The sequence below is a fragment of the Equus asinus genome, chromosome 13 (assembly GCF_041296235.1).
Source record: "Equus asinus isolate D_3611 breed Donkey chromosome 13, EquAss-T2T_v2, whole genome shotgun sequence".
Lineage (NCBI taxonomy): Eukaryota > Metazoa > Chordata > Mammalia > Perissodactyla > Equidae > Equus > Equus asinus.
The window spans coordinates 21140227-21158537 of NC_091802.1; the positions used below are offsets into that span (position 1 = coordinate 21140227).

The 18311-nt window shown below is 36.6% G+C and overlaps 3 protein-coding genes across 15 annotated transcripts in view; 1 reads left to right on the forward strand and 2 right to left on the reverse strand.

Annotated features, from left to right (window-relative positions):
* NF1 (neurofibromin 1) overlaps positions 1 to 18311 on the forward strand; it is a 240627-nt gene that overhangs the window by 179513 nt on the left and 42803 nt on the right. The window lies entirely within an intron of this gene.
* On the reverse strand, positions 1367 to 10417 carry EVI2B (ecotropic viral integration site 2B). Of its 2 annotated transcripts, none has more exons than XM_014862142.3 (2): positions 10274 to 10417; positions 1367 to 3571 (listed from the first exon to the last, which is right to left on the reverse strand). In XM_014862142.3, the coding sequence occupies exon 2, from the start codon at positions 3554 to 3556 to the stop codon at positions 2192 to 2194; it is 1365 nt and encodes a 454-aa protein (XP_014717628.2). In that variant the 5' UTR covers positions 3557 to 3571; positions 10274 to 10417; the 3' UTR covers positions 1367 to 2191. The 2 variants fall into 2 exon arrangements, with proteins under 2 accessions (XP_014717628.2, XP_070338847.1); XM_070482746.1 differs by having other exon boundaries at positions 1367 to 3568; positions 10274 to 10396.
* Positions 13143 to 17095, reverse strand: EVI2A (ecotropic viral integration site 2A). The gene is made up of 2 exons (XM_014862146.3): positions 16957 to 17095; positions 13143 to 14501 (listed from the first exon to the last, which is right to left on the reverse strand). Exon 2 carries the CDS (start codon positions 14478 to 14480, stop codon positions 13794 to 13796), a length of 687 nt encoding a protein of 228 aa, XP_014717632.1. The 5' UTR covers positions 14481 to 14501; positions 16957 to 17095; the 3' UTR covers positions 13143 to 13793.

The window sequence follows — 18311 nt, forward strand, 5'->3', positions numbered from 1 at the left end:
CCCCTGGTAGAGAATTTCTTAAAAAACAAAAACTGAAAACCAGCTGCTGAGAGTAGTCTGTTCGTCTCTTGTACAAAGAACAGAAGGAGAAGAGCTGCCTGTACACTGTGAAGAAATCAGACAAGACTATGACTGAGTTATCAGTTCCTGATTATCTATGAGAGTGGGTAATTCCTTATATTTCCCAATGCCCGTCCTTCAAGAAGTCAGGAAAGAAGGTGATAAAAAAAAAAAAGGGCAGAAATGTGGAAAGAGCCCATTAGGTAACAATCATATATGTAAAATAAGAAAGGTTTTGATGATTTAAGGCATGTCAAAGTCTTGACCAAATATAAAAACATTATATCTCATTTATCCTAATTAGAATACTTAAAATTGAACAGAATAATAGCAAATTATTAAACTCTTGATTACTCCTGGGTAAATTAACCTTAAAAGTGCTAAGTTTGCAAAACACATGAAAGAAAGTTCTTAATGTGACAGACAGAAGAGAACCAATGTAATATGACAATAAACATCATGCTTATTCAGGAAAAATAAGAAGCTCAGGGATATGTTTCTGCTGATAAAAAGTTTTACTGGTCAGTAAGGAGTGGCTTAAAAGACTTACAGAGAAACGTTGTAAATAAAGTTTCAACGTCCAAAGCTGCCTAATTGTTTTTTTTTTTTAAGATTGGCACCTGAGCTAACACATCTGCTGCCAATCTTCTTCTTTTTTTTTCCTTTTCTTCTTCTCCCCAAAGCCTTCCAGGACATAGTTGTATATTCCGGTTGTAGGTCCCTCTGGTTGTGGCTTGTGGGACGCCGCCTCAGCACGACTTGATGAGCGGTGCCATGTCCGCTCCGAGGATCTGTACCCGTGAAACCCTGGGCCGCCGACACAGAGCACACGGACTTAAGCACTTGGCCGTGGGGCCGGCCCCAAAAGCCTGCTAGTTTTTATTAAAGATAGAACTTTATTAGTTTCTTGAACACCAATGCTGCAAATAAATACTATATTTTGTTCTGAAAAAATCCCAGAACTATGAGTGGTTCTCCAAGGTTAAGCTACCAGTAAGGCCGCCACCTGTCATTCTAAGTGACTGTTTCCCCAGGAGTTAGGGTAGTAGTGAGGGTGAAGAATGTGTGCTTTTGGGGCAAAAGGACACTCCTGCAGGCACAGGCTAGCATCTCCATGAGCGTAGGCCCATGAACATGCTCCGCCTGGACTTTGACAAAGATTGGGTCCACCTCTACTCTAATAACTCAGATTTATCTATTGTCAGGTAATGGATAAAAGGTGAAATTCTACATAAGAAAGGTGTTTTAAGAGTTTAAAGGTACGTTGTCAAAGTATGAGTTTAGTGAAAGTTGAGAAACATCTGTATTTTGATACAATCTGTTTTTCCTGGAAAAATTGTCCAAATTTGGAATGAAGCCATTAGAGCTGTTTCTTCTTTTCCTCTTCATTTGATTTGAGTGCTTAAGGTGTATAAAGAGGACACTTTTTAAAGAGTCTAGTTTTAAAATTTGTGCTCCCCCAACAAGATAGGAAAATGTCTCCATTTTGTGGTACCTGCTCATATTATTTTCAGTGTAAATGTCCCCAACCCAACCCCCCAATTTGATGTTCTAATAAGTTTGTTGTACTGTTTCCAGTGACAGCTAAAAGGAGATTTCTTTATTCTTAAACATGGATTTTAATCTCTCGTCCCTACAAACTTGAAATATTTATTTAATACTTCAGGTATTAATTTAAAACTTGGAGTTTTGTTTAAAACTTGGAGTATGTATTTAATTTCTCATTCCCCCCACCTCAAACCATGAAATGGAAAAATAAAATTTTATTTATTCAAGATAACTTTATATACAGCTTTTCAGAAAAAAAAAAATCCATAAGGTAATGTTAAGTGTACGTAGGCTACTTGTTTCAGAAATGGTTGTTATTGACATATGTACCATCCACATATGTAAAATGTACTATGCATTAAAGGTAGATACTATAGCCAGTAAATAGATCACTGTTATATAATTTTTAAAAAATAAGTTCCACCTATGCACATGGGCTTTGAGCAGATTTCAGGTAGTCCCTGAATAAAAATCAAAATTGACTACCAGTTGCTATTTAATATATTTCAGCACATGAAGAAAAACAAAAGATGGAATCCTTTAAGAAGGATGAAAAAATCAGCTAAAAAGCAAGTTGTAATATTTATAACAGTTCTTCTGGTGGAGGTGGCAGGGATTCATTGAGATCTTGATCAGAGTTAGGAGGAATAGAGAAGTCTTGACACTGGATCTCATTGTTGTAATCTTCCTGGTTTTTCATAAAATCTCCTGATGGCAGAGGCAAATTAAGTGAATCAGGAGGAGGTGGAAATGACTGTTTGAACTCAGAATTATGATCTTCACAGACTTCATTAAGACTGTTCAGAGATGGTGGGAGATTGGTGGAATCTTTTGGAAGAGGAGATGCAGTTGTCATTCCAGGTTTGTCAGATTGGTTACTTTCCCGTCCCTCCAAATCAAGAAGGGAAGGAGGTGGTGGAGGCAGCTCGGCATCGTCTGAAGAAGAAACCGCAGTACCAATTGTTGATCCATCAGCACTATCCTCCGATGTACCATTTACGTGATCTTTTATTTTCTCTGTTTGGAGGTTGTTAGAATCTTCATTGTTTTCACTTGATTCAAACAACTTAATTTCTAAATCATCTGCTAAAAGTGTGCTTTTGTTTGGTTTCCAGGCCATAAATGAACCAATTGATGTACGTTTTGTGGATACTTCATTTTCTCTAATGTTATCTATACATATGTCAGGGGTTTCACCATCCGCAAACGGAGATCTACCTGCCCAGTTTTGATCACTTATAACTGGTTTTCTCAAGCACTTCCATAGTACAATCATGATTATAGTTACCAACATAGAAATCAGAATTACACCAATTAATATGGCAGCTATTGTATTAGAATTGGTTTTATGTGGAGTATTTTTCTTACTTGTAGTTTCTATGATGAATCCTGGTGTAACCCTAGGTGGATGTTTGACAGTTGTTTGTTTTGTGGGTGGATGATGAACATTCGTTGATGTTGGTTTTCTAGAAGTGTGGACAGATGATGGTGGTTGAGTGGAAGTATAGACAAATGTTGGTGATTGTCTGGTAGAAGTATGGGTAGCTGGTGGTAGTTGTCTAACAGAGGTGAACACAGGTAGTGCTGTTTGTTGGGAGGAGATGTTGGCCGTTGGTATTGGTTGTCTGGTTATGTTATAGGCAAGTGGTTGTCCAGCAGAAGTGTGTGCTGCCGGTTTTCCAGAAGAGACATAGGCAGCTTGTGTGGGTTGTCCAGCAGCGACTGTGGTAGTTGGTATTGCTTGTTCAGAAGAAACGTTATTGAATTGTGTTGGTTGACCCAACGGATTCCCTGTTGTGTTTTGAGAATTAGCTGAGTTATATGGCGTTGGTGATCCAAATGAAGTAGACTGTGGTTGCTTCTCTGTTGTAGTTGCTTCTGTCTCTGAGAAGAATGTATCGTTCAGGTGTCCACAAAACAAAATTAAGACGAAATATTTGAGATCCATTTCAGAATGTTTCTTCTTTACCAGTGGTTTTATAATGAAAGAAAGAAAGACAGTTAGGTATCATCTGGTGTCTGGTGTAAAGTAGGTAGGTACTTGATATGTATTTCTTATCCCTAATTTAGACTTGATACACTATGGGCCAGTGTAAACAGCTCTTGAATATGCTCTAACTTATCATACAACATTTGGACCTTACAGGCAGTGATCTCTCAGTTCTTTCATAAGATCTGTACTTGACCCTGCTGCCCCTCTAGCGTCATTACATACAGTCCTTCATTTTCACAGTCATACTTCTCAAATACATAGGGTCTGTATGCTGGTTCCATGTGCTCTCTACCTTTTTCTCTGTTTGCTACTAGAAATATGTTGATCCTGCTGCCTTGAAGGATACCAGAAATCATCTGTTACCTAATTTAATGGTCTTTTCTTTCTTTTCTGTCTTTTTTTCCTCTCTTGACCACACTTAACACTATTGACAATTCCTTCACTACTGTTCAAATAGCGATTTGTAATAGTTTTCATGTTAATCTCACTAACTTTTGCTTTTCTCTTGCCTCTTAAATATAGGTACTTCATATTCAGTCCTCACTCTTATCAATTCTTCTTTGATCCTGAATCTATAAGATTTCAGCTCTCATCTTTATGCCATAACTCCCAAACCTGTACATCTAGCCCAAATCTCCTTAATTCTAGTTCCATTTGTATGACTTCTTGGTGGACATTTCCATGTGTATATCCCACTATCAGCAAATTCTACATATTTAAAACAGAATTCATCTTCATCTCAAAAGTGACTCCTCTCCCAACTTCTCTATTTTTGTTAATTGTACTGCCTTTGTCAGTTTCTTGTGCACAGAGTCTATTGTGTTAGTAATCTTTATAGCAGCATCAGTGTCTAGCACTGTGTCTTTATGTTAGGATCTTATATTTTTAAAGGATTCAATTCAACTCAGAGTCCTAGGCTCAAAATCCTAAAGAGATTTTTGAATCTGGTTGAGTGGGTCCTGTGCAGTTGGTCACATGGTCCTGCTGCTGCTTTCATTCATCTCTCGATGAGCATCATCTTTCTGTCAGGCCCTGGTCTAGGTTTAGGAGATACCAAAAAAAAAAAAAAAGTTCCTACTGGTAGAAACAAACAAGCAATACATAATTGTAATAATTTGATAGGCTTTCTCATAAATGTGTGCAGGAGGTGCACGGAGGAACTAACCTAGCTTGAGAGGGCTTCAGGAAAGTTGTCTCAGAGAAGTAAAACTTGAACTGAATCTTGAAAGGTCTGTGAGAATTAATTAAGCAAATAAAATATGCCAGCCAAGGGAACAACATATGGGCATGGGAAAAGAAGGCAGTTTGGCACATAGGTCTTTTTGCGGGATGCAGTAGATGCTAAAACTTGAAGAGTCAAGTTCCGGTTCTACTCCCACCACCGAACCACCTATCTGACCGTGAGGACTAGTCGCTTAATCTCCTCCTGTTCTCAGTTGCCTTATCTGTAAAGTGAGGAGTTATACCAGGACAATTTTCAGCTCTGAGTGTAATATCCTTGTTTTGCACATCATTAAACAGAATGATAACTATTTGGTTATTTCTTAACATTGGGGAAAGGAAAATCTCCGGGTGTTAGATCCTGGTGTATATGATTAGAAACTATAGTTTTTCCCTTTTTTTGAGGAGGATTAGCCCTGAGCTAACTACTGCCAGTCCCCCTCTTTTTGCTGAGGAAGCCTGGCCCTGAGCTCACATCCATGCCCATCTTCCTCTACTTTCTATGTGGGATGCCTACCACAGCATGGCTTGCCAAGCAGTGCCATGTCCGCACCCAGGATCCGAACCGGTGAACCTCGGGCCGCCGAGAAGCAGAACGTGCACACTTAACCACTGCGCCACCAGGCCAGCCCCGAAACTATAGTTTTTCTGTGATTCATAGGCCAATTTCAGAAAGGTTTGATGTTCTGTGTAAGGTACAATTAACAGGCAAAGAGAAAGCCCCTCAAGTTTTGCAAATGAATAGACTTTTCAGCTTATTTGAGCAATTTCCATTGCTTACTCCTCTACCACTTAGTACACAGTGATAATAAATTACCCTATTTTAGTAGAAGAAAAGACATGTGATTTTTTTTTTCCCCTTACAGTCTCTTTCTTTTTATTTTCTCTAGTACTTCGGGCCTAAATTTTAAACTATTTCTCCTTTAAACTTTCCTGCACACCAGTGCTGAATTAATCTTCTTAAAAGCTTGTATGATCAGGTTACTACTCCCTTGTTTGAGAATTTCCCGTTGCTGTCACGGAAAAATTCTAAACTGAGTTTTCTTCCTTCGGGCTTGAGTTTACCAGTCTATTCTCATATCTCATAACTGAAACTTCTCATTCAGCCAAGATGCACCTTTTCCCCTTCTTACATACATACTTTCTAAACTCACACTTTTTTTTTCCTAAGCAGACACTTTTGTTTATGGCTTTTCACCCTCTTTGTGTGTGTTCTTTTTTTCCCAAACCCTTCATCTTCTCTCTTCTAACTGCCTGTCTGAGCCTGTCCTCATCTGTCAGACCTCAGTTTAAATTCTTCTTAAACCAAGTTTTCTGTGACCAACCACAGCCCAAAGAGACAGCCGTTCCCTGAATCCCCTAGTTCTTGTCGTTAGGACTCCTTAGCTGGTTCTCCATGTGAGTGCTTCACTCATACGTCTCTTCTCTTAAATAATTGTGTTTATTTTTTTATTACTTAACGTTCCACCTTTTCTTTTTGTTATCCTCATCCCCTAAACAAGATTATAAAGAACGTTGAAGAAGGCAGAAAGGAACAAAGGAAGAAAAATACTTATCTAGAACATAGTATGTGCTATACTATCCTGGTGTTTTACATGCTTTATTTCATTTAGCCTTTAAATGACTCCATGAGGAAGATGGAGGAATCCTTGATATACAGATAAAGAGACAAATTCAGATGTATTAAGCAATTTGCCCAATAGTTATAGCACTCTTAGTGACAGATTGGGAATTTGTGCCCAGGACCATCCGATTCCAAAGCATAAGCTCTTTCTACTATCCTAAACTGCCTTTTGTTTTTATATTTTGATTACTTTACAGCAGAATGCCATATATGTTAGGAGCTCAGTAAACGTTTAACCTGTATTTGGCATCTTGGTTCCTTTCCATTTCACTTTTTTCACTATTTATTAATACTTCTACTAGGATGTAAGCAGAGAAGGTAAAATTTAAGTTATTAAATTATGCTTTTTATCAATTTTGCAAAAGGGTTAATAGGGAAAAAATGTGAAACTTTTGGCATAAATATAGGGATTTGAATCGTCTTTAGATGGTTATCATCCGTGTGCTTCCTACCTGCTTTCTTACTGATTACCACCCGCTGCAAAGGCCTCATTAGAAAGTGTTATTCTTGAGTTTCACATTAGTTTTTTTTAAATGCCATCCAAAGCAACAAAGTATGGGCCATGAATTGTCTTCAGCCAAAAATATTTCCTCTTTTGTGACTTTGCTTAAAATTTATTAAAAGCCCACATGGTTCCTCTTTTCACTTAGCTGACAAAGGCTTTAGAGAAGGAAAGAGCCCATACAGGAATATAATTATAAACACAGTTTAGTTTTTAAGATCAATTTCGATAGGTTCATGGCCTCTTTTGTCAATAGGAAGGTCATAGGATCTTCAGTGTATGAGACTTTTCACTTGTCATTTAAGGGCTACAGCAATATTAAGAACAAATTCCATTTTTTACCTATCCTACCCCTTTCTCCCAAGCTTCAGTTAGCTGTCTACTCTCCTAGGGTCTGCTACATCAGAAGGCTAGCGTCTTTGTTAGAATTCTGGTCCAGCAATTCAGAATAGTCCAGAAAAGGAGGAGCAGGATGGAAGGAAGAATAAATAGGTATACTAGTGAATAAACTGACCTTTTTCCAGCTCAGAGACAGTGAGACCAGTGTTGTAGCCAGTGCAGAAAGTTATTTAACGTGTATTTTAAAAATATATAAACCATTTTTGCCTGAAGTACCTACATTGTTTCTGCAGGGAAAGAAGGTAGGAAGAAAGAGCCACATTGGGTAGAGAGGTAAAAAGGAGGGGAAAGTGTCAGATAAGATGAAATGAAAAGGAAATTCCAAGAAATACAAAAAACACAGAAAAGTAAAGCAAAAGTTATAGTAAGCAGCATATACATGGAAAAGGGAAGGTCAGTTGACTAGAGAAAGTATTGAAAAGAAGAAAAGTTAATTAAAAAGCTGAGGAAAAGTGGTAGTGACGTAATTAGCAAGAAGTTAGGGTAGAAGATTAAAGTGGACAAAATTAGAAAGAAGGTGGGGGAGAAGGCTGAAGCAGATGAAAGAGAGAACCACAAAATGCTGCCGTCCCTCCCTGCCCTGTGTTTGTAGAGGCAGGGACCCAGCGAGGAGGAGCCAGCTTTCCAAAATGGAGGACTTGACTCACCCGTCTTCTCAACCTCACTTATCTTTCATTTCAGGCTCTCCTGTCTGCTTTAAGTATCCTTAAGATTCTCTCTCTTTTTTCCCCCTGACACTACCCAGAAGCATACCTGCTAATACCTATACGCATTCTATAGAGCATTTTTCTAGAAATCCCTTAAGTCTGCTGCTCAGGCAAATCTCAAATTTGCCTACCTGCATATGGCAGCTTTTTGCTTATTATTTTAGGTTGGCACTTTGAGGTTTAAATCTGTGATTTTGGTCCTTTGCTTTTCCTGAATATTTTTTTAAATTTTTAAAGAAGAAGAAAAATATCAGCCGCTGGAAGTATTTTAAAGGCAGTCACAATGAAGCAGGGGCCCCGTGCATTAGACGTGTTCTCATAGATACAGTGCATAGCTACATAGAGCCCAGAAGTGAAAACTGATGCTAAGGTGGATATAAGAAATATGTTATTGTCTTTTAAAGGGAATTGAGGAGATTTGGAGAGCATATCCTAGACAAAAAGGCAATATCAAAATAGGTAGCAATATCAAAAATAATATCTGAGTTCAGTTACTTTGATATAGTAAGTTACAATACAGATATAACAGGTTAAAATTTAGTAGTAGTATATCTCCAACTAGTGAAGTCATGAAACCATAAAAGGAAGAAAACAGCAATTCTATATCTTGAGGAAGAGCAGAAAGAGAAATTAACTTTGAGCTATGATAGGAAGTATTTGATTACCATCTTTTATCAATTTAGCTAAGTACCCACCAAATGCTAGGCTTTATCCTATTTTAATGAGCAGGGTGGTGTTGTCTTCTTTGTACAGATAAGGAAACTGAGGCACAGAGAAGTTGGGAAACTTGCCAGAGCATCACAGCTCTAAATAGTGGCACTAATACAGAAATCATGGTAATCTTGCACCGGAGCCCTTTCTTTCTATTACTTGTCACTATATAGGCCACACTGCCTTAATTATGAAATAGGAATGCTTTCTGAAGGAAGAGATGTAAGCCCTCTGAGAACAGATATGTTAGTAACTTTTGAGGTAGTCCTTCATAAAAGGTAGGAAAAGAACTAGCAGAAAACCATCTTAGTCCTGGGATTCTACGAAAACAGTGAGGGGCTTTTGAATGGTTAGCCTATGAGCTGTCATATTTGAGGTGACTTTGAAAGATCAGACATTAAAAGGCATCAGATTTATATTTAACAAATTCAAACTTATTCAGAGTTTATAATTTCCTTCTAAGTGGAATTGTGTAGGAATTAGTGGAAAAAAACAGGTACTATAGGACTGACTCTTTAAAAATATATAGACAAGGCTTGTCTAAAAAAGAGATAGAAATCTTCATTTTCTAGCTTCTGTAATAGTTACTTAGAGGAAATTTAAAGTGGACTTCTTTAAGGGAAAATCATAAGTATTTATGAAATGTTGAAATAGGATATCACCCACTATGAATTCATCGTTCTGTGGTATTAGAAGTCTATGTAAACTCTTTGCAGTTTTTATTTTGGAGGATATTTGCTTTGTAATTGCCCAGTTTACTCATAGAGTATGCATCTTTTATGCAATTTTTTGTTGTTTATTCTGTGAGTGTTTTTTCCCATATCTATTTTGTACTGTTTACTGAAGGCTCGACAATATGTCACATAAATATGTGGATGATATGAATATATGTACATACGTTTTATCATAACAGTTTTGTCTTAGCTTTAAAAATGAGCAATAATATTTTCATGTCATCATTATTAAATTTAAAATTCTGTTGTGTAAAAAATAAAGCATATACAATAATGATAATTGAATACCTCATCTAATCTTCTTTGATTTCTTTTTAAATTAAGTGAAGGTAAAGGTGACCATTCTTATTATGGAAACTAAAGGGGATTTAAAAATAAAAATAATTTCAATCTATAGATTATGTTTTGTACAGGAAAATTTTGTAGAAAGCAAATCAGAATTTTTAACAATCGATATTTTGGAGTTGTAAATTCAGTCATATCCCATGGATTCTAGTTTTATTCTAACCCTTAGCTTTATCTGCCATGGCTGTAGTTTCTTTTTAATTACAAAACGAAGGTTAACAAACACTGTGATTGAATAAACTTAAAAGGTCTTATATTATACAAACTTAGGTGAAAATTTTTCTCCAAGTCAAGCTCAACACTGAATGTTTTTTAATTCCATGCAACAAAACCTGTTAGAGACATCTTTAGACTATCAGAATTTAAGTTAAAATAAATTTTATATAAAGCAAAGATCAAATCAGATTGCCTGTGCGAAAATTGTCTTACCTCAGCTGTTAACTTCTTTTGCAGGATGCTAAATTCTTGTTCTAACTGGCCATTTTGGTTATTTGGCTAAGAAGCAAAAGGGGTGGTTCAGTTCAGATTAAAAATGGTCTTTAGCAAACTGAAATGGTTGCTGTAGAAAAAGAGGAAGTTGATCAATAGTTGCTTCCGGAAGTGCAATAAGCCACAAAATAGCTAAGAAATGTACTTCTTTAGCAGAACTTATTTTGAAACACAATTTGGAGCTGTATGATTTAAGTGCTTTTAATTAATACTTGTAAGTAAACATTTGAGACTTTCTAGTAATGTGGTTATATAATTTAAATATTTAGAATAGAGTCTTGGAGAGAAAATTATATCTTCTGAGGAAGAACTGCCAGTTGGGTTATTACCCATAGTGAGATTTCTTTTCGTAAGAAGTGAATGATGTGTTCTGTTTACTTATATCACCTTAGGCAAGTGGCTACATTTCTGAGTCACCATTTCCTCCTCTGCAAGTATATTTCTCTTATTGAGTTGTTGTGAGGATTAAATAAGATGATATAACATATATAAATGCCCCACACGCAGTAGGTAACCAATAAGTGTTAATGTTATTTCCTCATATATAATTTAGGCAAAGCCCAGGTAAAAGTATAATTAGATTTTTTTGACCAAATACTTTACTAAGTGATTTGTGAGTTCAAGTCAACAACTCTTTGATTACCTACAAAGTAGATACTTCTCAGTGGAAAGTAAATAAATTGGGAATCATTTTTTAAATAAGTTAACTAGTAAGCAAAGTATATTGAAAAGAGTGTCAGTCAATCTGAATAAAAATTTCTTTGGGCAAGTCTCCTCTCTCTTTATCTGAAAAATGGAGATCATAATTCCTAATTTATAAGTTTATTATGGGATTAAATAAATGTAAAGTGCCTAGCATAGTACCTGTTATAGTAGATACAGTAAGTATTAAACCATGCCCTGCTTCCCCTTGGTCACTGCAGGGGAACACAAATTATTTTTTTTTTCCCCTCCCCAAAGCCCCCCCGTACATAGTTGTATATTTTAGTTGCGGGTCCTTCTAGTTGTGGCATGTGGGATGCCGCCTCAGCATGGCCTAACGAGCGGTGCCATGTCCTTGCCCAGGAGCCGAACCCTGGGCCAATGGAAGCAGAGCATGAGAACTTAACCACTCGGCCACAGGGCGGCCCCATTTTTGTTTTTTTGCTTTTTTTTTTTTTTGGAACGCAAATTATTAAGACCTAGATCTTAGCGTCAAGATATTGTAACTCGATACAAAAAGAATAGGTGTGTGTTTTTTTAAGAGGTCCTACTATAAAGCAGAATATAATCAAAATGCTGTAAACTTTTGATTCACTGTTTTAAAATCCCCAAATTAAGCATGTGGACCAAAATACCCTGGGGTAGAAAAAAAAATTGTCTTTGTTCAAAAGTAACTTAAAATTTGAACCCAGAAAAGCATATCTTAACCTGTCATCTTTAAACACTTGTCGAGTTTGGAAAGGCCCCACTGTTTGTTCATGAGCTGTCATTGGAAGGTGTCATTCTGAGAGTGCACGTTAAGTAGCCAAGTAGTGAGTGATGAATTTTCAATATTCCTGCTTTCCGGTTTGAGAGAAAATGTCTGACCTGTATGTTGAATATGAAAGTAGTTGCCTAGTTAATTTCTTATTTTTAAAAAGACACTAATTTGTTTTCATTTCCCGTGACAAGTATTTATGTGTAACCCTTGATTCAAGGAGTGCTTTGTGTCATTACTATTCGTTCTAGTACACAATCTCAAACTCTTAATTTGCCAAAATGGGAGCTCTGCCCAGTTTCATTTCCAATCTGGTCCTTTTTACCCCTCAGAAGATAAGCTGATCATCGTGGTTGGCATGAGTATTCTCCTGCTTTCATTTTTACTTTGACATTTAGCTTTATCTGGTATAATATGGTTATGATTTATTGTTTAGGGGATAGATTTTTTTTAGTAAGTTGATAATAAAATCAATAGTTTATTTTTCCCTCTCATTTTAAGAAGTAACCTAGATCTTTGGAGACATGGAACTTGTAAGAAGTGAATTTGATTACCAAGAGCAGTATCACCTAGGGAATTACGCAAAAATTAGCAATGCCTGGAGCTCACTCCTTTCCAATTGAATCAGAAGGAAAAGGGTGGGAATTAGGCATTGGTGAGTTTTAAAAACTTTTCCAGTGATTCTGATACGTAGCCAGGAAGAGAATTTCCAACCTGGAAGGGAGAGTAAGATTGTGGTCATACTTGGAAAAAACATGTGAAATTCTGTTCTTAAATGACTAGCATATTGCCGAAAATAAGTTCTCAATAAAGGATGAGATTTTTAAATATGGCCTGGTCTTTAACTAGGATATCCTGTGTCAATTTCAATAGATAGTTGGAAAGTCTCTCAACCAACTTTCGTAATGTATTTAATTGAAGATGCAAGTCTTGACTTAAATATAAGTCATTATTTCACCTGAACCCAGTTTCTTTGAAGGTTAAACAGTTACCTGAAGTATCCTGTTTTCCAGATTGTAACAAACACACACACACGCACGCACACACACACACACCCCCCCCACCCCTTTCCTTTGTTCTTGTCAGATTGGATAGTAAAAAAAATAAAATTGATCATTTATTAGGCCACTTGGCATTCTTGAAGTCCAAAAATTAATCAACCTTTAGATTTTTGCTATAAATAATCCAATAAGCAGTATTTATAGAATAGAGGTATGTTACACATAAACAGTAAGATAGGCTTTACATTTACGCTTAGACTTCTGTTGTGGCTATAAATCTCGTCTGTTTTAGTTGTGCTCTGTTTCTTACTGATCTTTAACAGTATATTCTATAAGAAAATCAAGTGAATGCAAATATACGTAGTCAGTTTTATTCTATGAGTTTTAATTTATTATACAAAATTAAAAGTTTTAATTAAATATTTATAATAGAAAAGCACCTTTTTATATGTGCCATATGTAAAGATGAAAACATCCTGCTTAAAATTAGCTGTGTTGATACATGAGCTGGTATGGATTCTGTCACATTCAGCAAAGAAGGTACCATTAAACTATACAGTTCATCTCTATGCATTAGAATTTTTACTTCTGTTAGGTGTTGAAGCATATACTTGCCTCTAAGGACATGCTAAAACTTTTCAAAATTTAATTACATTCAAACAAAGATCATCTAACTACTATTATGGAACAGGAAATATTTATTTAATTGACCCTTTCTATTAGTCAGTTCCTTCAAGTCATCTTCAAAACCTTCCCCAGATGCTTTGTTGTTTTATTATTTGCTCTTTAAGATATTCAGTGTCAGAACAAAAGTGCACAGTTTCAGTCATTAAGTAAGCAGGCATGCTTCTCCCCTTCTCACCTGCTTCATTTTAAATCGCAAGGCCTGCCCATCAGATTTCAGACCATCAGACCAACCTGTTGGCATTAAATATCAAACTGACTTCATTTTTACTCTAAACTTTCTCATAGCCACTTTGCATTTTTCTTCACTAAAGCATCAGTTAGTGAGTTTTTCAGTTCTTTCTTCATCTTTTCTTTCCATTGTAGCTGTGAGTGCTCCAGTAGATTGCATCATTAGGTTGGGCCCTGTGAGCTGTTTTGCTCTTTTCCAAGTATCTGAGTCAGCAGGCCATAGACCACTGCTTGCCAGAAAATCGCCGTTGCTTCTAGGCTGACGTTTGCCTGCTTGTTTTGATCGTCTGAGAGATGAGACTTTGTTTGCCAGAACCACAGTTGATAGAAATAGAAGGGTACAGATAAGAAAAAGCACTGCAATTATAATTACACAAACTAGCATAGCGATTTTGTTGTAGTTTTCCTCACAGACATCTTTTTTGAAAATTTCACTGTGACTCTTGCTTGTGTTTTCAATGCTCTGTACTGTTGGAGAACTGTTCCTGACAACAGAAGGTATATAAAGCTCCGGTTGAGATTTAGGAGTTAAGGGTACAATGTGAGCTGATGTTGCTATCTCAGGCATGCTTGTAGAGTTATCTTTTTTATCTACTTCAGGAGTTGCAGGGTTTATATTAATGTTTTCATTTTTGTTTCTGTGAATATCTGAATCCCAGACAGTAGTATTGTTAGCCCACAGAAGGGTATAGTTTGCTTTTGTTCCAGAAGACAAAGAGAAAACTATTGTCATCAGAAAGGCAAGATGTAGGTAATATCCAATGTGTTCCATGTCCGTGGGTATAATGGTAATCTGTTGAGATAGCAGTACAATTTGTTAGTTTATGAAAGAGTAATGGTTCCTAGTTTTGGTAATTGTAGTTAAAAGATGGACAGCTCATATGTTACAGGGAAGCTACAAGCTCATGCCTAACATTTGCTCTCCTCTTTTCATTCCTTCTCAATTAATTGGTTTTTCTGTTAGGCTACATATAAAGAAACAATTTAATTTCTATTACTCTTTTAAGTGCTAGAAGTTAGCTGTACAGATCACTGTTAATCACTGAGAACCGAACACCGTAGTTTCATTTAGCTCCCTCCCTCTTAAGTGTGCTGCACTTCAGCTTTGAGTCAGATGCTTCTGCTTTTACTTTTTTGATTCCTCCTTTTTTTCGCCTGACCATTTAAGGATCTTTTTTTCAGAAACTCCCCACCCTCTAACAAATGTGTCACCAAGTCTTTATAGTAAAGGAGAAATGTAGCCTTGAGCATTTTGCTTCATGTATGAAAGGAAAATGCAAACGGATTTTTTTTTTTGGTCAGGGAAAGGGGAAGTGTGGTAGCAACCTAGAGAAAATGGACTGCAAGTAGGAATCCAAGGTGTCCTTTTTTCTTCTCGGGTGTTTATCTTGAAGCTTAGAATAAAGCTGGTGCTTAGAAATATATTCCCAGTACTTGTGAAAGCAATTTTATGGTGGTGGTTCTCTCTTTTGACCTCTGTATTCCCCAAATTATTGTGGCTCTTTAAAAGCAAAGGCATGCCAGTTTCTCTATCTAAAAATTTGGCATTACAAAGAAAAAGAGGCAAATTTCTTCTGAATGATCTCGAAAGCTCAACAAAAGTTAGCCTTTTTTCATCATCATTTATGCCTACCATTTTTTTCTATGATTATTTTGACATAATTTTTTAAATAAATTATACTATAAAAGTAGAAAGAAATAGACGATCAGGATCATGGGGATTTATTCTGAAGTGAGAAGTCCAGGCAGACTGTAAGAGTCTCAACATAGAAATGAAGAAGTTGAATTTCAGTTTTGGCTCTGAGCTTCCTGGAAGCCAGTACAAAAAGGGATAAGTCTGTTCCTAATTCTCATTATCCAACATATGATTCGAGATTTAAATAGAACTGGCATATCTGTTCCGGGTACTGGTAAACCAGCAGGAAAGATTTATCACCACTATTGAGCTGTCTCTTTATCATAATATTTCAGTTTGAGCTGCTTTTGTAAGAGCATTTTATTGTTAGCATTTATTTGAGGGAACTAGAGTCAAAACTAATTATTCTCCTGAGATTTACTAAATGAAATTGCCTGTTTAAGAACCTTATTTATTTTATAGAATTCTTCTCAAACTTGAATGTGCATGGGAGTCTTTTTTTTATGCAAATGTTGATTCCGTGGGTTCATGGGGACCCCAGATTCTGCATTTCTAACCCACTCTCAAGTGGCACAGATGCTACTGCTAATCATGCTTTTTGAGGTTCAAGGTTTTATAAGAAATAATTGTTATATGTCATGGGATAATATTTGTATACTATTGATATACAGAAATTGAGAATAACAAATGTGATGTTATACAAACAAAAGTAGCAAACAATGCTAACTGGAAACTAACCTGTGAAGTAATATTTCCAATTAATAGTGGGAAGGAAAAAACCTTTACTATGTATTCGAGAATTAAGATTACTTTTCGGGTTAAAGATATTATGCACTGACTCCTATATAATCCTGTTCAGCTTCATTTAAGTTGGATGACTCAAATCCTTGGGTCCTTTATGATTCTTTCACAAAGAGAAATACTTTAAATTGAGTTAGCAGGTGATTTCCATCCTTTTGTACTAGACTGGACTTTTGCATTAGATGGTAAAATGATTTAAAGTTCGTTATTCTTGTCACATTAGTTCATTAACAATGTCGTATACATGATGGTATTCACACACATTTTAACCGCGCTTTCCACGGGATAGATAATAGGCCCGCTGTCGATTGTCTTCAGCCAGATGTACTGTCGTCCCCAAATAAACAAACTGTTAACAAAATGAGACTTTCTCTTACGCTTACAAATGCCTGAGAATAGAGGACTGTCTCTACATCCCTAATTTATGCCATGGAGGCCAGGTTATGTTATCAAAAGTTTTCTTTGCCTCTGGTCATTTTCATTAAATTTATAGTGCCAAGCATTAGTAACACGAAATTTATTTTTTAAACTTTTTTTTGATAGCAAATAACACTTTTCAATTCACTGTGGAGTCTAAACTCAGATCCTTCCTAATCCTGATTTAAAACTCTGTGTTGATGGTAAATCTTTCCATTTCTAACTTACGTAAAATTCTTAATAGGACAGAAAAAAACAGCATACACTTTCAATTGCTTATGATTCTAGTTTGTTAGTAGGAGTCTTAGGTTCTGTATAAAAGCACTTCCTCAAACACTAATCTGTACAAAGTAATAAGTGAAAAGGCATAAAAAAAGCTGTATATATGACCTACCTTACAAAATGCTTGGTGAAAATCTGATTATAACCTGATTTTAATAAGCCACTTCTTTTCTTGTCTTGAAGCACAGCTTCTGAGTAATTTAAAGCAAAATAGACTTGGAGACTATGAACATAAAAGTAAATCTGCCGTAAAAAGGATATGTACAGCTAGCTTTCCACTTTTAAAACCAAACCACAGATGACACATTTCCTTTCCACTGCAGCTAAAGCACATGTCAGAGGGAACAAAAAACAAAAACTCCAGCTTGTCTAGCTGGCCACTGGCATGACAGGAGGCTTTGTGGAACAAGTCCCCGCCTCCAGGGCAGGGAGGGTTTCTACCCAACGCCCTTGACCTTTTGCTCATTGTATATGCCTGCTATATGCTTTTGAATGATATATTAGCATCATCCAAAAGAAGATGAAATGGCATTTCCCTGCAGCAGTAGTCTTCTCTAGAAATTTTATTTGTATACCACAGACTGATTTGATAATGCGAGTTTGGAGACCTGGGGCATTGGTCAGGTAAAAGAAACAGCGATATACATAACTGACATCTCAAATTGTGGAACTGCAACAATGATTGGAGAAATATCCAATAAACTTAGATTATATGGGACAGAAAATGCTTTTGTGTGGTTTAGTGTCCTGTCATCACCTCATATTCAATGTGTCTAAAATAGCTTCATTTTTCCCTCAGAAGTGGCTGCCTCTCAGAATGCCTTTGTTTTTGTTCATGACAGCGACGTTCTTTGTGATCTCAGAGGTGTGACGTACAGCAGGTCCTTGTGATCTAAGTCCTTTCCCTCAGCCCTGATCAGACCTTGGATCGTGTGGGTCCTTCCTTCAGATTCTTGAATCGCTTTCCTTTTTACTGTCACTATAGTATTTTAGAACCTTATTAGGCCATACCTAGAGTCTACAGTATCTTTTTTTTACTAGCCTTGACTCCTTCATATATCTTGTATGACTCACTTCCTTTGATCATATCACCCCTTTCTTTAAAAACACTTCCTAATACCTACAGCAGTGATTTAGAAATGTTCGTGCACATAAATATCAGATGAGATTGTTTAAAAACTGTCGATTGCCAGGCCCCGGTGCATGGATTCGTATGCAGTAGTTCTGGGCTGGGACCAGGAAGCTGCGTTTTCATCAAGCACCACAGTTGATTCTGATGCTGGTGCTCCGCAGCACATAGTCTAAGAAATACCAAGCTCCCAGGAGAAAACCTGAGCCCCTTAGTTGAACAGTTTTGGCCACTTCACAATTTAGCTATTATGTATTTTTCCAGCTTTCTCTCTTAAAACTTCTCTACACGAATCCTCCATTCCAGCTCAACTAGCTGACTGTGGCCCCAACACATCT